Genomic DNA, 17,340 nt, shown 5'->3' with positions numbered 1-17,340 from the left:
AGGATTCTTGAGTTCTCCATTGGCCCTGCTATCCCGTGCCCAATGTTAAATGAAATCAAGAATTTTAAGGTTCATTTACTCAAATCTATTAGGCAAGCGGACACATTTATTAGGCCAGACCTCTGTTAATCCCAGCAAATTGGCCATTGCGAGTGCCACAGATCTGGTGGCAGCCAAATGCCTTCTCTGTCTCTGCTGTGTCCACGGTGCAGGGCCAGCTCATAGCAACGTCCCTACGATCGCACTCCATAGGCTTCGCAGGCAGCAGGCCACGTCCCTGCCCTGAAGACCCTTCCTGTGCAGCAGGTCACATAGCACCCAACTGACTCCTCCAAGAGATCAACAAAGGTCCTGGGCTACGAGATTTCCAACTAACAGAACAGGTTGCTGCGGAGAAATACGTGAATGCAAATCCTGCCAATGTCCCAGACACAGTGGATCATGTTAATAGTGCCCATTATGATGTCTCCACATTTTAACATGTAGGCTTTGATGAAAGCTACCACTGACAAACTGCAGAGGCTACGCAATCTCTGTGCTTGCATTACTTCAGCAGATTATACAGCACAGCAAGTAGAAGGGCAGAATACATCACTGTGGGCATACCATTCTTAGAACTATCCAAACCCTTAGATGCCCAGAAAGTCAAGGACAAAATAAAGTAGAACAGCACTTACAGCCATGCTATGACTATGGAATTAATGTGAAAATTGACTGGTAATAAATTATTTTGCTCTACTTCATTCATAATCATATCTACCCCAAAACTCTTTAACAACATTAAACTGTCTAGAAGGACTGTCCATAAGTCTGTTTTTATCTTCTCACTCTATCTTAAGTCTGAGCTACTGTGACAAAATAAAATGTACACATTGATGTCATTCAGAGCATCTACCCTTTCCTCCCACCTTTCAGTTTTTCTTCCTGCTTCTACTGAAATGAGTCCTCCACCTCAGCTGAGCGGGTCACAGGGCACAGCCTCGCCCAAAGCTCACCTTCATAGGCCACCCGTTCCCCTCTAATTCTCCTTTCTTCTGTTCCTTCAATGACAGTTCAAGACCAGTTTTATATGTGATTTAGCCAGTGGCTCACAAATCCTGCATTCATCACCTCCTAGTATGCCCCACTCCTCCAGTAACAGCCCACGCCTATTGCCTTCCCATCTTGTGTCTTTTCTTGGATGTTAACCTTATATTTTCAAGTAGATTATGTTTCTTGAAGCTAACAAATGGAATTTACCCTGCTTTGTATTCCTCACAGCACCTGCTACAGAATACAGCTCTTGAAGGTGCTCCACAGCGGTACTGGTGCAATTTCATGTCTGCCAGTGGTAGGCTTTAGGTACGTAAGCCAACAGCTGACTTCAGGAATGGTGCTCTTTTCTACTTCCTTACCTGTCCTGCTTGCTTCCTCATCTAGAATGCGATCTCTTGAAGGGAGGGTAATGACACATGTACTCTTCTCCCCAGAATTACATCAAGACAAGGGCTGGTTATAAAGCAGGTCAGCTCCTTGTTAAATTAAGTTCAACCACGAGGTACAGCATGGACACACACACACACACACACACTGAAGAGTAAAACACTACCTTCCAAGGCTATTAGACTAAGTGTATTCTCTGCAGTATGGGATACTTTTTCCTTCATCAATGATTTTTTTTTAATATATTCTGTACAGGGTCTCACTATGCAGCTCGGATTCATAGCGATCCTCCTGTTTTCAGCCTCCCCAGTGCTGGTATTACTGGCATGTGCCTCCATGCTCGACTGGATGGCTGACTCAGCATGCCTGGGAGTGGGGCCGGAGCTGCAAGTGGTGCTGGAGATCTAATCCCAGTCCCTGCATGTCTAAGCAGGCATTTAGCCCACTGAGCTATCTCGCCAGCCCCATCAGTAACCTTCTGATAATTAAATAATATACAAAGCTCTGTAAAAAGCCAGTGTTAGGAACCAAATAGCTCTAAAGCCACAGCACTCACAGGGCACCTAAAGACACTCCTTCCTTGCCAGTCAAGAGTGGCACTCACTGGATGAATCGATGGGCACTATGCCCATCTTGATGTGTTTCTTCCCAGCAAAAAGCACTGCAAACACTTCCCTTTCAAATGGAGCAAGTAACCACTTTGTAGCAAGGAGTATGATCTCTGGAACCAAGTTTGATTTGTCACATGGACAAAGACGCTGTTAATGCAAATGGTGAGCGTGACGGGGCCTACTATTTCCAATGCTTGTCTTGTTCTAAATGATTTGCAAACAACGCTATACTTAGTCACAAAAGCAATAATCAGTTGAGCCACCACTCTTTTTACTCCGGCATTACAAATAAAACTGAGACTCAAAACACATTAAATGGTTTGACTAAAGACATACAGCAAAAAAAGAATCTGCCTAGACTTCAACTTGGGCTTCTTTTATTCTAAAACTGCTTTATTCTCCTACCTCTCATGTATGACCATTCTTTTGGTTCTTCTGGTTATCTGGGAACAAAAGCAAACTCGTAAGACCATACGGTCCACGTGTTCATGTAACGTTTCTTGCTCCACTTGGTAGGGTGAAAATTTCTAACCGAAGAAATACCCCTGATCCTCAGTGGAGCAAATAAAACTATAAGGCCAATCTGTAATCTATAACTCAGCCTCTTGTAATAGGGCCTTGTGTACATGTCCAGGCCCACGCGTGCACAGGGAACTTGTGTGAGTGACATAGTTCCATTAATAACTCCATTGTGTCCATGGATTAGATATTACTGCCCCTGCTTAGACTTTATATTTCTTCTTCCTTGTCTTTTACACACACACACACACACACACACACACACACACACGACAAAAAATGTACATAACCCGACATAAGATTTTTCTGTTTTGGAGAAATCTTCAATGACCTTCGAAATGGGTTCATCTAATATATTTTACATAGTCCTGCATAACTATCACTTTGAGAGCTCTTTATTCTTTATCCAGGACCATCCAGCAATTTCTCTTGCCTTCTGGATTATGCTCTTGGTTATTTCCTGTATGCTACATCTGTAGGTACTAGCATATTTTGAGTTTGTATGACTGGAAAATATTTTACTTTTAGTTTTCAAAGGTGTGTTTGCTAGGTATAAAATTCAATGAGGACAGATAATTAATTAGTCCAGTTTCTTACACACTTGATCTTGTTGGGTTCTTTCTAATGTGGAATATGATGTTATTTAATTTTGTTCTTCTAGAGATAATTTTTTATGTATATGCTTTAATGATTTTTTCTTTAAAATAAGTTTTGGATAATTTCATTTTTGTGTATCTTGGTATGATTTTATTCAAATTTCTTGTGCAAAAGGTTCATTTTTCTTGGAAATGTGGTGTTATAATTTCAAATAAATTAAGAAATTTTAAATCTTTAAATATTTATTGCCTACTCCTTTCTACTTTGAGGACTCTAATTATATGAATATAAGTTTCTTGATTTTGGCACTGAGTGAACTATTATATGACTGATGTGTAAATTCTTCATTTTTATTTTGGACAATTTTTACTGTTATATTCATTTAAGTTTGTAAATAATTTATTTGCAATGTGTAATCTATCATTAATCTCATGCTATGTATTCATCTCAGAAACATTTCTCTAAAATGCACTTTGTTTACATCTTATATCTTTCACATTTCAATATTTGTCTATGATTTTTAATATGCTACATAATTATTGATTTTCAATAAAGTTAATAAGAAAAAAAAATTCTTTAAAAAAAAAAAAAACAAACAGACCTTGAGATTCAAATCAAGTAATTTGTTCAAGTTGATGTAAATAACTAGTAGGAAGATTAAAAACTAGATTCCTCAATCACTTTGTCCAACTGTTGGTTCTTCTAATCAAATACCATGTTGTCCTTCAGGACTGGAAATAAGCACTGAAAAGGAAAAACTAACATTTCAGAGAATAGGTCCCAATTTCTGCCGCAGTTTCTCAGTAGAGATCACCAGGCGATGGCATACTAACAGCGCAGAGTTCACTGATCTGGAAGCCAAGGCCTTACACTCTCAGAGATAAAATTAATTTAAAATCCTCCTCTTTCTAACTTCTTCTCAAAAGATTTTATGTTTCCTCTTTGAGATACACATCTTCTAGGAAAGACAGCTCTCATGGTTGGGCTACGGCATGCTGAGCTCGGGGATGCTGCTGCACGGTAGTCGGAAATCTGGAGCCCTGGTACCAGGCCCTGGACTAACAGCATTTGACCTTGTGGTGTTCCTTATGTACTGTGAGATTCCCATCTCTGTTGAATAAAATAGAGATTTTATTGACTGCCTGTCTATTGTTTTAGGAAGGAGTAACCCCTGAAGACATCATCAATCACTTACATTAAAAAGCATGGAGCACAAAAAAATTCACACTGAAAGAGGCTCCTGAATCTATGAATTGCATTTCATCTTTTACAACTCACCCTAAATATGTTTCATATGACATAATACAACATATATGTTTGTTGGGTACATAGTGTATGCAAAGTAAATACATGTTGTCTTAGTTTTTGCAACAAAAATCAAGATGAGTATTATTTGCTGCAGTTTAGAGCGGGTACCAGATATCTTAGGAGAAGTAACTTGACCAAGCTTACAGACTCAGGATGCAGTAGAGCTGCTGGAAATCTACGCTGTGATTCTGAGTCCACACTCCATGTCCTCCCTGGTATACCATGCTGTCTCCCTAGAAAAGACCAGGCCCAGCCATTTCCCACACTTGCCATTCAGTGGATGGGAGGGAAATGTTCTTCATTCACTACTATCAAATACTGAGTGTTTCCCTTTTCTTAAAACCACAAGTTTTCAAGTCTGATCTGATATTTCTTAGATTATTTTTAAATTAAAGCTTTCTCCAAGATGCTTAATGTCAATCACATGCCAAGTTTCCAAGGTAAACACAAGTCTGAGAGTTAAAAGGTCCAAGGAGATCCAGTCAGTCATATGAAAATCCTCAAGACCTGATAAATTTTATAGACATGAATTGACCAGGTTCTCCAAATAAATGTTGGGATAAAGTCTTGTCCTTCTACCAAAGGAAGAAGAAAATGAATCATTTTGAAGCATATCAGTACATTCAGACTTAAAACATAATCTTCCCTCAGAGAAAACTAGTGAATCCCAGACCAACATGTTAGGGTTTCTAGAGCAGTCTAACTTTCCTGGGAAGGGAAATGCCCAACTCCAGTCGGTTCTAGCTATCCTACCTTACGTGGGTCCGAGGACACAGACTCACCAAAATACTGAGGCCTATGTTTACAGAACACCTCCCCCTTTCCTGGCTCACTACTACATTACTACAGGCCTATTTAAAGCAGTTCTTCTTAACCAGAACATCACATCCAGCTTTCGAGGAAAAGGTACAAACCACGAGAGAAGCTATAATAACAGAGTGAAGAGAAAGGGAGCAGGTTCCAAACACAGGTATGACAGAGATGCTGAGAGGAACAGGAATTTAAAGCTACTATGATTAACACACTACAGGATCTAATTAATAAAATAGAAATCATGAATTTCATCATCTTGTTAGTTGACTGAGCATAGCTTATCTAAATGAAAATCACATAGTTGAAAAGCAGAGAGGAATTAGGGAAAACAACAGAATATCCAAGGATGTGGGACAGCTAGAAAAGTTACAAATACATGCAATGGGAATAGCTCATTGAGAAAAGAGAATTGGGGAAAATTGGAACAAATTGCCTGACAATTACTCCAAGGTAACGTTAGGCATACCAAAGACACAAGAAGCTCCCCAAACACTAAGCAGCATGCATGCTGAAACCACAAGGTTGGGCCTATCATTTCTAAATTACAGAAAATCAAAGAGAAGTTAAAAATACTGAAGAAGTCAGAGGAACAAACATCTTCCATGTGCAGGAGAAAAGGTGAGAATATTTCCGATTTCTCTTCAGAGACCATCAGCTAAGAGGAAAATGAATGACATATTTAACACTTAGAGTGGAAAATAAACACCAATCATTTTCTTACAGGAAAGACCCACTAAATTATTAATTATTACCCTACCAGTTTATTCTTCAAAAGTAAAGAAAAAATATTTTCTTAGACAACAAAAATTGATGGAATTTGTAGTAAGTACATCTGTGTTATAAGATTCATTAAATTTTTGCTTCAGAGAAAGGAAAATAATATAGGCCAGAAACCGAACCACCTAAAGAAAATAGAGAATTAAGAAAACAATAAGTGGAAGTAAATGTTTTCATTTCATAGTTTTGTATTGTAATGTAGTACATCTAGTTATTAATGAAGAAAATATAAAAAGCATTCTTCCTGCCTTTATGGAAAAAATTCATAACAAAAGAGGTGCAATTCTTCTGCATGTTGAAACTAAAAACAATTTTTAAAATGCCTTTTCTTATTTTAATTGACCTAGCAGATAAGTTTATTTAAAATAGTGTTACAATATGTATTTTCTTATGTAAGCTTTAGCAGAGACCTCATGTATGCTATAGACATATAAGAAATGGGAGGAAGAAAATACGATTATTTAGTCATTATTAAGTGCTCACAATAACTAAGAAGCCAAGTAATGATATTTAAAATGGGCCCGAATTAGTTGTGAATACATATTGAAATTCTAGCCAATCACTAATTAGAGTATGTTAAAACATGATTTATGTGGTAAAAGAGAAAAATCAATAAGAAACAGTTGAAATCAACAACTCACTAATCAATGGTATATAATTGACATTAATAATTAGTTCATTATAAAACAGCAGAATAAACTATGCCCAAACCCGCACAGCACATTTACCAAACACAACACTGTACTAGGACAGAAGAGCACACCTTAACAGATTTACAACAACAGCAACCGTATAATATCCATGCTCAGATTTCATTCGAGTTAAACTATAAATCAGTAACAGAAAGAGCCAAAAGTTTGTCAGCTATGTGAGCACCACACAACACACCGGTAGAGGATACAAGAGTCAAAGAAATCTCCAGTGAAATTAAAAAATGTTTTGAATGATAATTCTGAAAATATCAACTATAAAAATGTACAGGAAGCAGCAAAAGCAGTTATGGGAGGAAAGCATAACACATTGAACACCTGCTTTGGAAAAGATGCAAGACCTAAAATCAGCCATCTCAGCTTGCACTTTAGAAAACTACAAAGGAACAAATCAAACACAAAGTAACCAGAAAAAAAAAAAAAATACAACAGAAATCAATGAAATGAGAACCAGGAAATCAATAAAGAAAATCCATGAAACTTAAGGTTAGATTTTTGCAAAGATTAATAAAGCTGATAAATCTCTAACCAGGCTAAGAAAAAAAGAGAGAAGACATGAATTACTAACATTTCAAATAAATGAAAAGGCTTCACTACCACTCCCAAAGAAAGCAAAAAGAAAATATAGGGAAACAATGAATGATTCTGTGCTTACAGATTTTATAGCCCAGATAAAAGGCAGAGTCCTTGGGAGACACGAGCTGCGGCAAATCATCTGAGAAGAAACCCAATCCAAATAGGGCCGTATCTTTAAACAAATTAATCATTAATTAATTATTCTGCAAAAGAGAAAGCACCAGGCCCAGATGGATGTATTATTGAATTCAATAAATGTTTAAGGAAAAAATGATGCCAAGTCTCAATGTAATAAAAAATCAAACAAAATCTAAAAGCATTCAGAACAATTAAACTACTGGGACCAATAAGCGACTAAGACAAGGTTTCAGAATCTACATTCAGAATACAAAAGTTGCTCATGGGGAGCTGGGGAGATGGCTTAGTAGAATAAGCATTTGCCTGGCAAGCACAAGAGCCTGAGTTCAACCCCCAGTTCTTAAAAAAAAAAAAAAAAGTTGCTCATCTTCCTGTATTCTGCTAAATAACAAATGGAATTTGAGTTAAAATCACAATATCATTTACATCTACAATGCAAACAATGAAATACTTAGGTATAAATCTAGCAGAATATAAGCAAGATCTGTGTACACATAGGAAACTACAAATCCATGTTGAAAGAAATCAGAGAATAACTAAATGGCAAGGTATTTCCTATTTGTGGATAGGAAAACTTAATCAGTAAAGATGTCACGGCTTAGTAATTTGATCTGTAATTCAATACAATCCTTAATTTCAAAAAAAAATGTGCAAGTCATTTTCCACATATGAACTAACTTATTCTAGGTTTCTATTGAGAAGCAAATGCCCCAGCATAACCTACACAATAAGGAAGGTGACTCAAGCTCGGTGACTAACTCTAAGGCATATGGGAAATCTGTAGGAATCAAGACAGTGTGCTACTGGTGAGAGAAAAGGCAGCTGTGTCAGTGGAATAGAACAGAGATCCAGAACTAGACTTACATAATCCTTGAGAAAGGAGCAAAAATAACAAGAGGCCCAAATTGTCCTTTCAACCAATGGCATGGAACATTTGGACCATATCCAAAAGAAAGTTCAACTAGCTGGATACAGGCCTTCACATCTGTCAAAAATGAAGTGAAAGGATCCTAACTTGACGAGTAAAGAAAAAAAAAATTAAAATTCCCACGTCATAAGACAAAATCCAGATAACCTTAAATATGGGCCTGACATTGTAGTTAAAACACCAAAATCACAATCCATTGAAGAAAGAATTGACATGCTGAAGTTCATGAAAATTCAAAAATTCTGCTCTCCAAAATACTCTGTCAAGGGAGTGAAGGGGCAAGTCACAGATTGGAGAAAATATCTGCACATAGCATATCAGAATTGTTCTTGAAAATACACAAAGAACTCCTAAAACCTCAACAGTAAGAAATGTAATATAATTTTTTTTAAGTGCCTCAAAGGTCTTAATGGACACTTCCCCAAAGATGATGTACACCTGGCAAAAAGCATCTGCCCTTCTCCACAGCTGTATCACCAAGGAGACGCAACTGCAAGCATCAGTCACTGCACAGCTGGGAGGATGGCCAGAAGCCAGCTCATGGTATCACCCATGAGGACGCAGATCCACAGGGAGGAACGCTCACTCAGTGTTCGTGGGACTGCAAACGCACCAGGCACTGTGGGAAACAGTTTGTTAGTGTCTATAAAATCAGTCATGCTGTTACTGAACATTCCAGCAATCTTGTTTTTGGTATTTATCCAAAATAGTTGAAAACTTAAGTCTACACACACAAAAAAACCTGCATATGATGGTTTCTAGCAACTTTATTCATAATTGTCAAAACCTGAAAACAAGATGTCATTTAGTAACCAAATGAATAAATAAACTGTGATGCTTCCAGAAATGAAACATTATTCAGCATTAAGCAGAAATGAGCTATCAAGCAATGAAAAGACATTGAGGAAATTGGAGTGTTTATTACTAAGGGAAAAAGCCCAATCCCCAGTGCTACCTATGGTATGATTCTAAGTGGATGAAAACAAGAAACTATAGGCGAAGTCAAATATGCAGGATTGACAGGGACTAAGAAGGAGAGAGGAATAATAATGAACACAGGTTGCAAAGGCAGGGAGGAGGCTCACTTTTACATTATAATGGTAGAGGCCTGTCGCACATCAGTTCCAAGCCCTAGAATGCAGGGCAGCTAGTGTGAATTCTAACATCAACCATGTATTCTGGGAAGTAGTGATGTGTCCGTGTAGGCTCATTAATTATTTCAAATAGAGAACTCTGTGTGGATGTTAATAACGTGCTAGGCAGCTGAGTTATACAGAAATATTATAGGCAGTCAGGCAGGGCTGGGCCCTCTAACGAGCCAGGACGGAAGAAGAGATACCTTGCAAATGTGGAGGACACAGGCACTTCCACTGTGGACCCAAGCTCAGGACAGATTAAACAAATACAGCCACATAGATCCAGAGGGATGGGCATCAGGGATTGAAATTCTAAATCAATCACCTTGAAAAAGTCAGGAAGAGCTATGAACCCAACCCCTATGGGAAAAATCCCTGTTCTGTACTCACGCCCACTTGCTACATGATTTGCTTCCCCATTTGATCTGATTTAATCAATTTTACTTGAGCAAGTATACTCATAATCTTCTCGGTTGCCCATGGTTCTGCCCCACTTCACGCCCACCTTGCAGTTTCCCATATTTCCTACCTTGGACTCCCCTCACATCATGGTTTTGTTCTGTAAAAATCCCTAGAAAAGGCAGGGTCTTGGCCCCACTTGGATCTCCTTCTGTCCCTCTCTCAAACAGAAGCTTTCTTCCCTTAATAAATATATTCTGCTCTTAAACCCCTATGGTTCCTAAAAGTCATTCTTCAGTTTTTGAGAACACAAACTCATCTCAGCATCTTGCAGGTTGGAGTTTCTTCCCTCTATATGAAGAATGAGGGAAGCCTATCCATTCATGGCAACAGAGCATAGAGGAGAAATCCCTGTAGATTCCTCTTAATTCCACTATGAATCTGATATTAAAAAAAAAACTAAATGAAAACCAAACAGGCGGAAGAAGGACATTAAGAACATTAATTGAGGCACCCTCAGTCTCATGGCTCCCAGCTGTACACCTCAGGTCCCTCTCAACACAAGCACTGCTACTAGTGGCTGCAGGCAGCAGAGAGACACTGTGAAGTGACGGGTTCTTTAGTTTCTTCCTCTGAGACAAGATGACTTGCCTTGCCTAGCAAGAGAGCTAAGCCTGGGAGAACAAGTAACAGTGCTGCCTACAACACTGTACGTGTCCACTCCTACTTAATTTTCATTACTGAACATCTAGTTCTCTAGTTTACGTTTGACACAATGGGACCAGCTAAGATCACAGATTCTAAGTAACTGCTTCGATATTATATACAGAATGAGTGGAAAAGGCAGTATTAAAACAACATGGAACATGGGAAATCTTAGAAAAAAATTTTTTTTAATTTTAAGACAGGGTCTACGGGGTCTCACTGTGTAGATGGGACTTACAGCGATCCTCTTGTTCACAGCCTCCCAAGTGCTGGGATTACAGGTGCGCACCACCACGCCCAGTCTCAATTGCCATCTCAGCATGCTCTGAGGGTGGGGCTGGCATGGCAAGCCCAGGGATCGAACTCGTAGCCCCTGTGTCTGCCTAAGCAGGCACTTTAATCTGGTGAGCTATTCGGCCAACCCTCATGTTAGAAAAATGGATTAGACAAGCTATGAACATTCTCGCCTTACTTTTCATTCTTTAGAATCCTTTACACTTTTCCTACTAAAATAATGAGCTCAGTGCAGGGAGGTGGGTTCTCTTCAGTTGCACGGTTCTTTGCTTCCCCACGTTCCCAACACTGACGCAGAAGCTACAACGTAGAGGCGTTTAGGAGAGATTGAAGTTGACACTGAACAGAAGGAACCGAACCTTGGTACTGTTGCCAAACCACCAGAAATAGGTAAGAGTTCCCAGCTGACTGGGCCACACGACTGCGCTCATGTTGACCTCTTTATTTCTTATAGCCACAAATGGAACTCGGAGATGAACGTGCTCCACAGGACCTAAAGGAACAGACAGAAAAGGGCGGTGTTACGTTTCCAGAATAAGCTCTCACACTCCATCACACTCCTGCACTCCTAATCTCACTGTCTATTATCTTGTCCTATCATAAAGCAACCATCACAAACCTATAAATGCTGGAAAGCATTGCATGCTTAAAAGGAAGAATCAGTTTCAGTGGTGCAACAGGGAGCTCAACTCCAGTTTCAATTTTCAAGAACGGTACCTGAATTTAAATTGCATCTGATAAAGCCCAACTTCTAGGAACTCTTAGGAATCTCTAACCCAGGGAGAAAGCTCCTTTACCAGACTTGTAGCCATTAATCAGGAAGATAAACAGCAGACTGCTCTCCTCGTGAGCCTCGCCTGGGCTGAGATGGGGTCACTGCGCTGTATGGAGGGCGGTCTCCATTATCCTCAGTTGAGAGTGGCTTCCACTCTTCTGTAACTGGCCCTTGTGCCATATGTTCTGCAGGACACAGCGGGTATCATTCTAAAGTGGGCAAGCCTCTCCCCTTTCTCTTCTACAAAGGAGGAAATGTACAACTCCCTCTATGGAATGGAAAACAAACGCCAGTTCTGAAATGAAACTCCTGTTCCTCGCATGTTTTGCATCAGAAAACTGGCATCATTATCATAAGCTCCATGCTAGCAGTAAAAGACACAGCTGGACACACTCTGGGCATGACGTGTGAGGATTTTATTCATTTCCAGAATAAAGGGAGAAGAGGAAAGTGCTGAGAAAGTATCAATGTACCGGTTTTGTGTGTTGGGGTTTGATATGTTGTTTTTTTCAACGTGGATATGCAACAAAATGGATAAACCTGAGCACAGCATGTCAAGCTAAGTAAAAGAAGCCAGGATGGAAGACTGAGCACCTCATCCTTTCAGTTATATTTGCAATCTAAAAAAGTTGAAGTCAGAAAAACAAAGAGTAAAAGGTGATATGTTGGGATGTGCAGGAGGGACGGGGTCACTGTGAGTCAAAGGATGTGAAAATACAGTAAGAGAGGTGGAAGACACAGGAGACATGTACTGTATAATGGTGACTAGTGTGTACCATTGTGCTGTGTTTTGTTTCTTTTCTTTTCTTTTTTTTTTTTTTTTTTTTTTTTTTTGCAGAACCAGGGATTGAACTTAGACCCTTGTGCTTGCCAGAGAAGCACTTATTTTACTGAGCCATTTCTCTGGCCCTGCATTTTGAAACTCACTAAGAAAATAGACTTTTCAACATCCTCATTGTAAACAGTAAGCATGAGAGGTAAAAGACATGATGTTCAGCCTGGCTGCACCATGTCACACACACACACACACACACACACACACACACACACGTTTCGTGGTAGCTTCTTGTAGATAATAAGCTTCTACAATTTTTGTCATTTAAAAAATTAATGAAGAAAAAGAAGCTACGCTTTCTGCCCACCGCTCCCTGCCCTGACTCCCAGCATATGGCACCTCAGGACTTTCTTCCAGCAAATAATTTCAGCGCTGTCACCACTTATACACATTTGGCTGGAGGTCTAATTATATTAAATGAGCAAATGGATTAGTTTCTGTACAGTTTGTTTGATGTCAGTAAAAGAATTTACAAGATGTGTGAAAATACTGCCTACATCTGTTGTTTTATTTATTCATTTTTAGGTGTTTACCTGCTCAAATTTCTACTTATCATTTCTACTTTGCAGATCACTGAGGAAGAGCGAAAGGCTGAGAAAAGGGGTTTCTGGGTAGCTCTTGCCCAGGGAGCAGGATGCAAGGCCTGCTCCCGTGTTGACCCTGCAGAATCTTTCTTCCCACTCGGGTTCACATTTCTCACTCCCTCCTACCAAGACAAAGGCCTCTACTGCACCTGCTGCCTCTGCTTCTTGCCACCGCTCTCTCCCAAGGAACTGATACCTCTTCCCCAGGAGATGCCATGAAGCTTGGGCTTCCCCACGGCTCAGCAAGGCCGCACTGTGGCTTGGGCCCTTGGAAATCTTCCCAGGTCCTGCCACTTTGGAGACCTTGGCACAGGCAGGGCTGGCACCACAAGGGACCTCGATGACCGCGATGGTGAAAGGAGATCTCCTCCCTGAGCTGACGCTGGGCAAGACTGCGACGGGGCGTCTATGCATTAGGGTAGCGTCAAGCATGCCCACATTTTTCTGCTCAGGTCAAGCATGTGCGGTTCAATTTACTCTTAAGTAACCACACCACGCAGCACTTTTTCAGGGCAAGGACTCTGATCTTCCTGGTGGAGGCAGCGGGGGTAGCGAGAAGAGAGCCGAAGGGATTCAGGAGGAAACAGCAAACTCCTAAAACCCGGCTGTCAAGTAGTCCCCCTTTTGATAAAAATCTAATAATCTGTGCGAGCTTGGTTATTGCGGGCAGCTAACAACGACTTTTGTTAGGTAATGGCCCAAGGTGAGGCCAAGAGCAGTTTCTGCTGTAATAACTGTCTGGTAAATGCGGCCATGATTGATTTGGAGGGAATTATGAGCACGATAAAAGTTTCAAGGAACATTTCCTCCTTCGAGCACATAACCCACCGCATAAAGCTGCGCCCGGCCGCTGCTGCTGGCGCTGAGTCCTGGTGGGCTCCCCACCTGAACGCAGGACCTCCTGCGGCAGCGGCAGCGAGTCTCCCGAAGGAGGACTGCGCCTTTCCTTTCCCCTTTGTCTTCATTTTTAAATGCAGCACAAGCGTCAAGCAGACAGCTAATGGGAAGTTCTGGTAATTACGATAATAACAGGCAGCATCTATCATGTTCAAGCGGGGTAATGTGGTGTGCTGCATGCCACGCAGGCAAAGAATGTCACCTCAGGCTGAAATGGCTGTCCTTCAAATAGGACTGTCCCCAAGGCTGGCCTGGCTGGCGTCTGGGAACTTGGCTCTTGGAGTGCTTCCAATCAACATGAAACTGGTAAGCACAGAGGATATGGCTCAGTGGCACAGTGCCGGCATGGCAAGCACAAGGTCCTGAGTTCAATTCCTGCTACCAAGAAATAAAAGAAACATTTAACTGCTAAGAGCGGTTTGTTTTGCCAATTGGTTTTGGAAACAGTATGATTTGTTCTGAACAGCTGCTTTCTGTGGGAGGTTAGAGTTGTGGTCTATGCCAGGTAGAGGTGCTTAAGCGCTGCGAGTACCCCAATAAAAAGTGTGGGCATGGCATCTCTAATGAGTTCCTTTGGCTGCCAGCCCAAATGTGGGCACTGCCCACTGCTAGAGGAGCTGGCTTAGCCAGTGTTGCTCGGGTAAGGACACATGGACCCTGTGCCTCGTTTGCGCCGGGCCTTCTCTCTGCATGGCCGATTCTGCTCTGCATTCCACTAGGATAAACAGCCAGGAGCAAAGCTCTGTGCTGAGTTCTGGCAGTCCCCTTAATGCCTCGTGAAACATTGGGGTGACCTCAGGGACCCCCTTAACACATCCATTATCTAATGTGACTTGCACAAGCTAATTATTAAAGAGGAAGAGTTAGAAGTTTATGGAGACGGAGAAAGTTGACCAATAGCGGGCATTCAACAAAGGGCTGTGATCAGAATCCAGAGGCACATCTCCTGCTCAAAAGCCTGGTCCTGCACAGCCCCAGCCGGATGCCTGGCTGGCGCTCTCAGCACCCCACGACACTGTCCGTGGGCGGCAGCCGCCACCATCTTTCCTGTTCAAGGCTCATTTTTTACAGTACCTCTCTTTCCCCAGAAGAATCTAAATCTTGCCTGGGCAAGACCAGGCGCCTTGCTATCGCTGACTTCCTGGAAAAGTACTTTACATATATTAGGAAGTCAACAAATACATGTTGAATAATCAGGGAATTTGGGGTATTTTATCTGTATTTTCTTTCTATTATGATGAGAGCCCTGTGAGGCAAAATGGGAGAATTAAGCCATTTTAAATTCAGACTTTAGAAAACTCAAAAAAGAAGTGATTTAGCTCAAGGTCATATAGACTGCATTACTGCAGCCGTAACTGATACCTAACCACGCCTCCTCCCAACTACTTCTACTACGATGCTGCTCTTGGACTAGGGACTACGTAGCCCACCGTTTGCCAGGGACCCCATCGGTGTGGCTTATGGAGGAGTTTATGTCCCCATCAAATTGTTGATAAGCAAAGAGCTTCTTATATTCACTTAAATTCTTTCATGTTTAATTGTCACAATATGTGACAAAGTTGTAAAACTGGGACTGACAAGCTAGCTCAGTGGTCTGAAGCACCTGCTTAGGCGAGCTTAGGCAGGTGCAGGGGACCGCGGTTTGGTCCCTGGCACCACATGCCACACCAACCCTGACCTATAGGCGGGCTGAGCCAGACCAACAAAATAAAAAATAAAAAGTTGTAAAACCATTGGTCCCTGCTACTTACAAACCACATGTAGGAAGAGGACGGCGGTATCTGAGCCCAGGTTGTTCTCTGCGTAGGCTGTCACCTGGAAGATCCCTGCACTCTTATACACGTGCTTGATGCCATCCTCAATGGGGCTAAAGTTAGCATAGGACACAGCAATCCCATCCCCAAAGTCAAGCTGGATATTGGTCCTCTGAAGATCACCCTGCAGCACAGAACAGAGCGGATCAGGTCTAGTCATGGGGGCCTACCTGACCCTCCAGTGCTGTCTCCTGGGCTGCAGCATCACTGTGTCTGGAACAAGCCTCAGTCCCTGGGGCAGAAGGCGCCTAGTGTGATCACCAGACTTCTACCTGATTTCCCAGAGGCTGTTACGGCAGGACCAAGCTCAGGGCAGCCTGCGTCACTGAGAACTGGCAACAACAGGCAAGCACTGAGGGATGAATCCCAACAGCTGTGCTAATGTCTTGCAGTCACTAACAATTACACTTTCTTATCAATGCCAAGCAATTACTCTGCTCACAGTTCCACACTGTAGAATGTATTTACAACTTACAATTAGAGATTAAAAAATAAAATTAGGCCAGTCTCACTGCTACTGGTGAAGACCCAAGGTCTAAGCAGACACAGTCTAGTTCCAGTACTCCTGCTCTCACCCTGTGCTCTCATTACAGTTCCTTTTCTTCACTATTATGTCCCAAGGACTAAGATAATGACTTTGTAGATGTTGTATGCCACCTCCAAAATAATTACATACAGTAGGATAATGATTCGCGTTCTATGGACCAACTCTTGTTACACTATCCAAATTTACCTCTCCATTCTCTTATTCTTCTTTGTTTCGGTTTTGTTTTGTTTTTTTTTTTTTAATGTATTTAGGACAGAGTCTACAAGATCTCACTACATAGATCAGACTCATAGTGATTCTCCTACTTCCAGCCTCCCAAGCGCCGGGATTACAGGCGCACACCACCACACCCACTCTCAATTGCTGGCTCAGCGTGCCCCTGGGGGGCAGGGCTGGCACGGCATACCAGGGATCAAGCCCCAGACCCTGCGCTCTGCCTAAGCAGGCACTTTAGTCCACTGAGCTATCTGGCTGGCCCACACTCTTATTCTTCTTGAAACCTACCTAAGCCTCTCCTTCCCTGCAGCCTCTTCTTACATCCCAGCTCAGACACCCCCACTCGGGGTCTGGCCTCCTGCTGTCAGCACTTCAGCTGAGCGCCTCACACCCCCAGGGACACACAGCTTCCCAAGCACACCTGCTGAGCCCCACCCGCTGCACACCAATGTGCTGGGCCAATGCTCCAGACAGGCAATGGACCTAACAGAACGAAGATTCTGGATGAAGGCAAATAAGGCATTTCTGTTCATTTCTGCACAAAGATGGATGCTAGAATCAAAAGAGAAATTCATTGTCTTGGGATTAGGAGCCACGCCTTCTGCCCCTCATGAAGCCCTGGCCACAGTTTTCCTCTCTGTCTCTTCCTGCCTGGCAACCGGGATGTGAATGAAATATTGACAGGCGCTCTTTTGGCTCAAGAGAGTATCAGCCACTCTTGAGTTTATAAATATAAATT

At 41.7% G+C, this 17,340-nt stretch overlaps 1 protein-coding gene across 1 annotated transcript in view; it reads right to left on the bottom strand.

Moving 5' to 3' along the window:
* Positions 1 to 17,340, bottom strand: part of Sorcs3 (sortilin related VPS10 domain containing receptor 3) — a 621,809-nt gene that overhangs the window by 19,117 nt on the left and 585,352 nt on the right. The window contains exons 19-20 of the mRNA XM_004631515.1: positions 15,776 to 15,962; positions 11,293 to 11,426 (exon numbers count right to left, since the gene is read on the bottom strand). Of these exons, the coding sequence (XP_004631572.1) occupies positions 11,293 to 11,426; positions 15,776 to 15,962 (321 nt within the window). The remainder of the gene's footprint in view (positions 1 to 11,292; positions 11,427 to 15,775; positions 15,963 to 17,340) is intronic.

Source organism: Octodon degus, unplaced genomic scaffold, assembly GCF_000260255.1.
Source record: "Octodon degus isolate 3935 unplaced genomic scaffold, OctDeg1.0 scaffold00042, whole genome shotgun sequence".
Classification (NCBI taxonomy): Eukaryota; Metazoa; Chordata; class Mammalia; order Rodentia; family Octodontidae; genus Octodon; species Octodon degus.
Note: the sequence above shows the minus strand (reverse complement) of the source record. Positions and strands in the feature narration are given on the sequence as shown.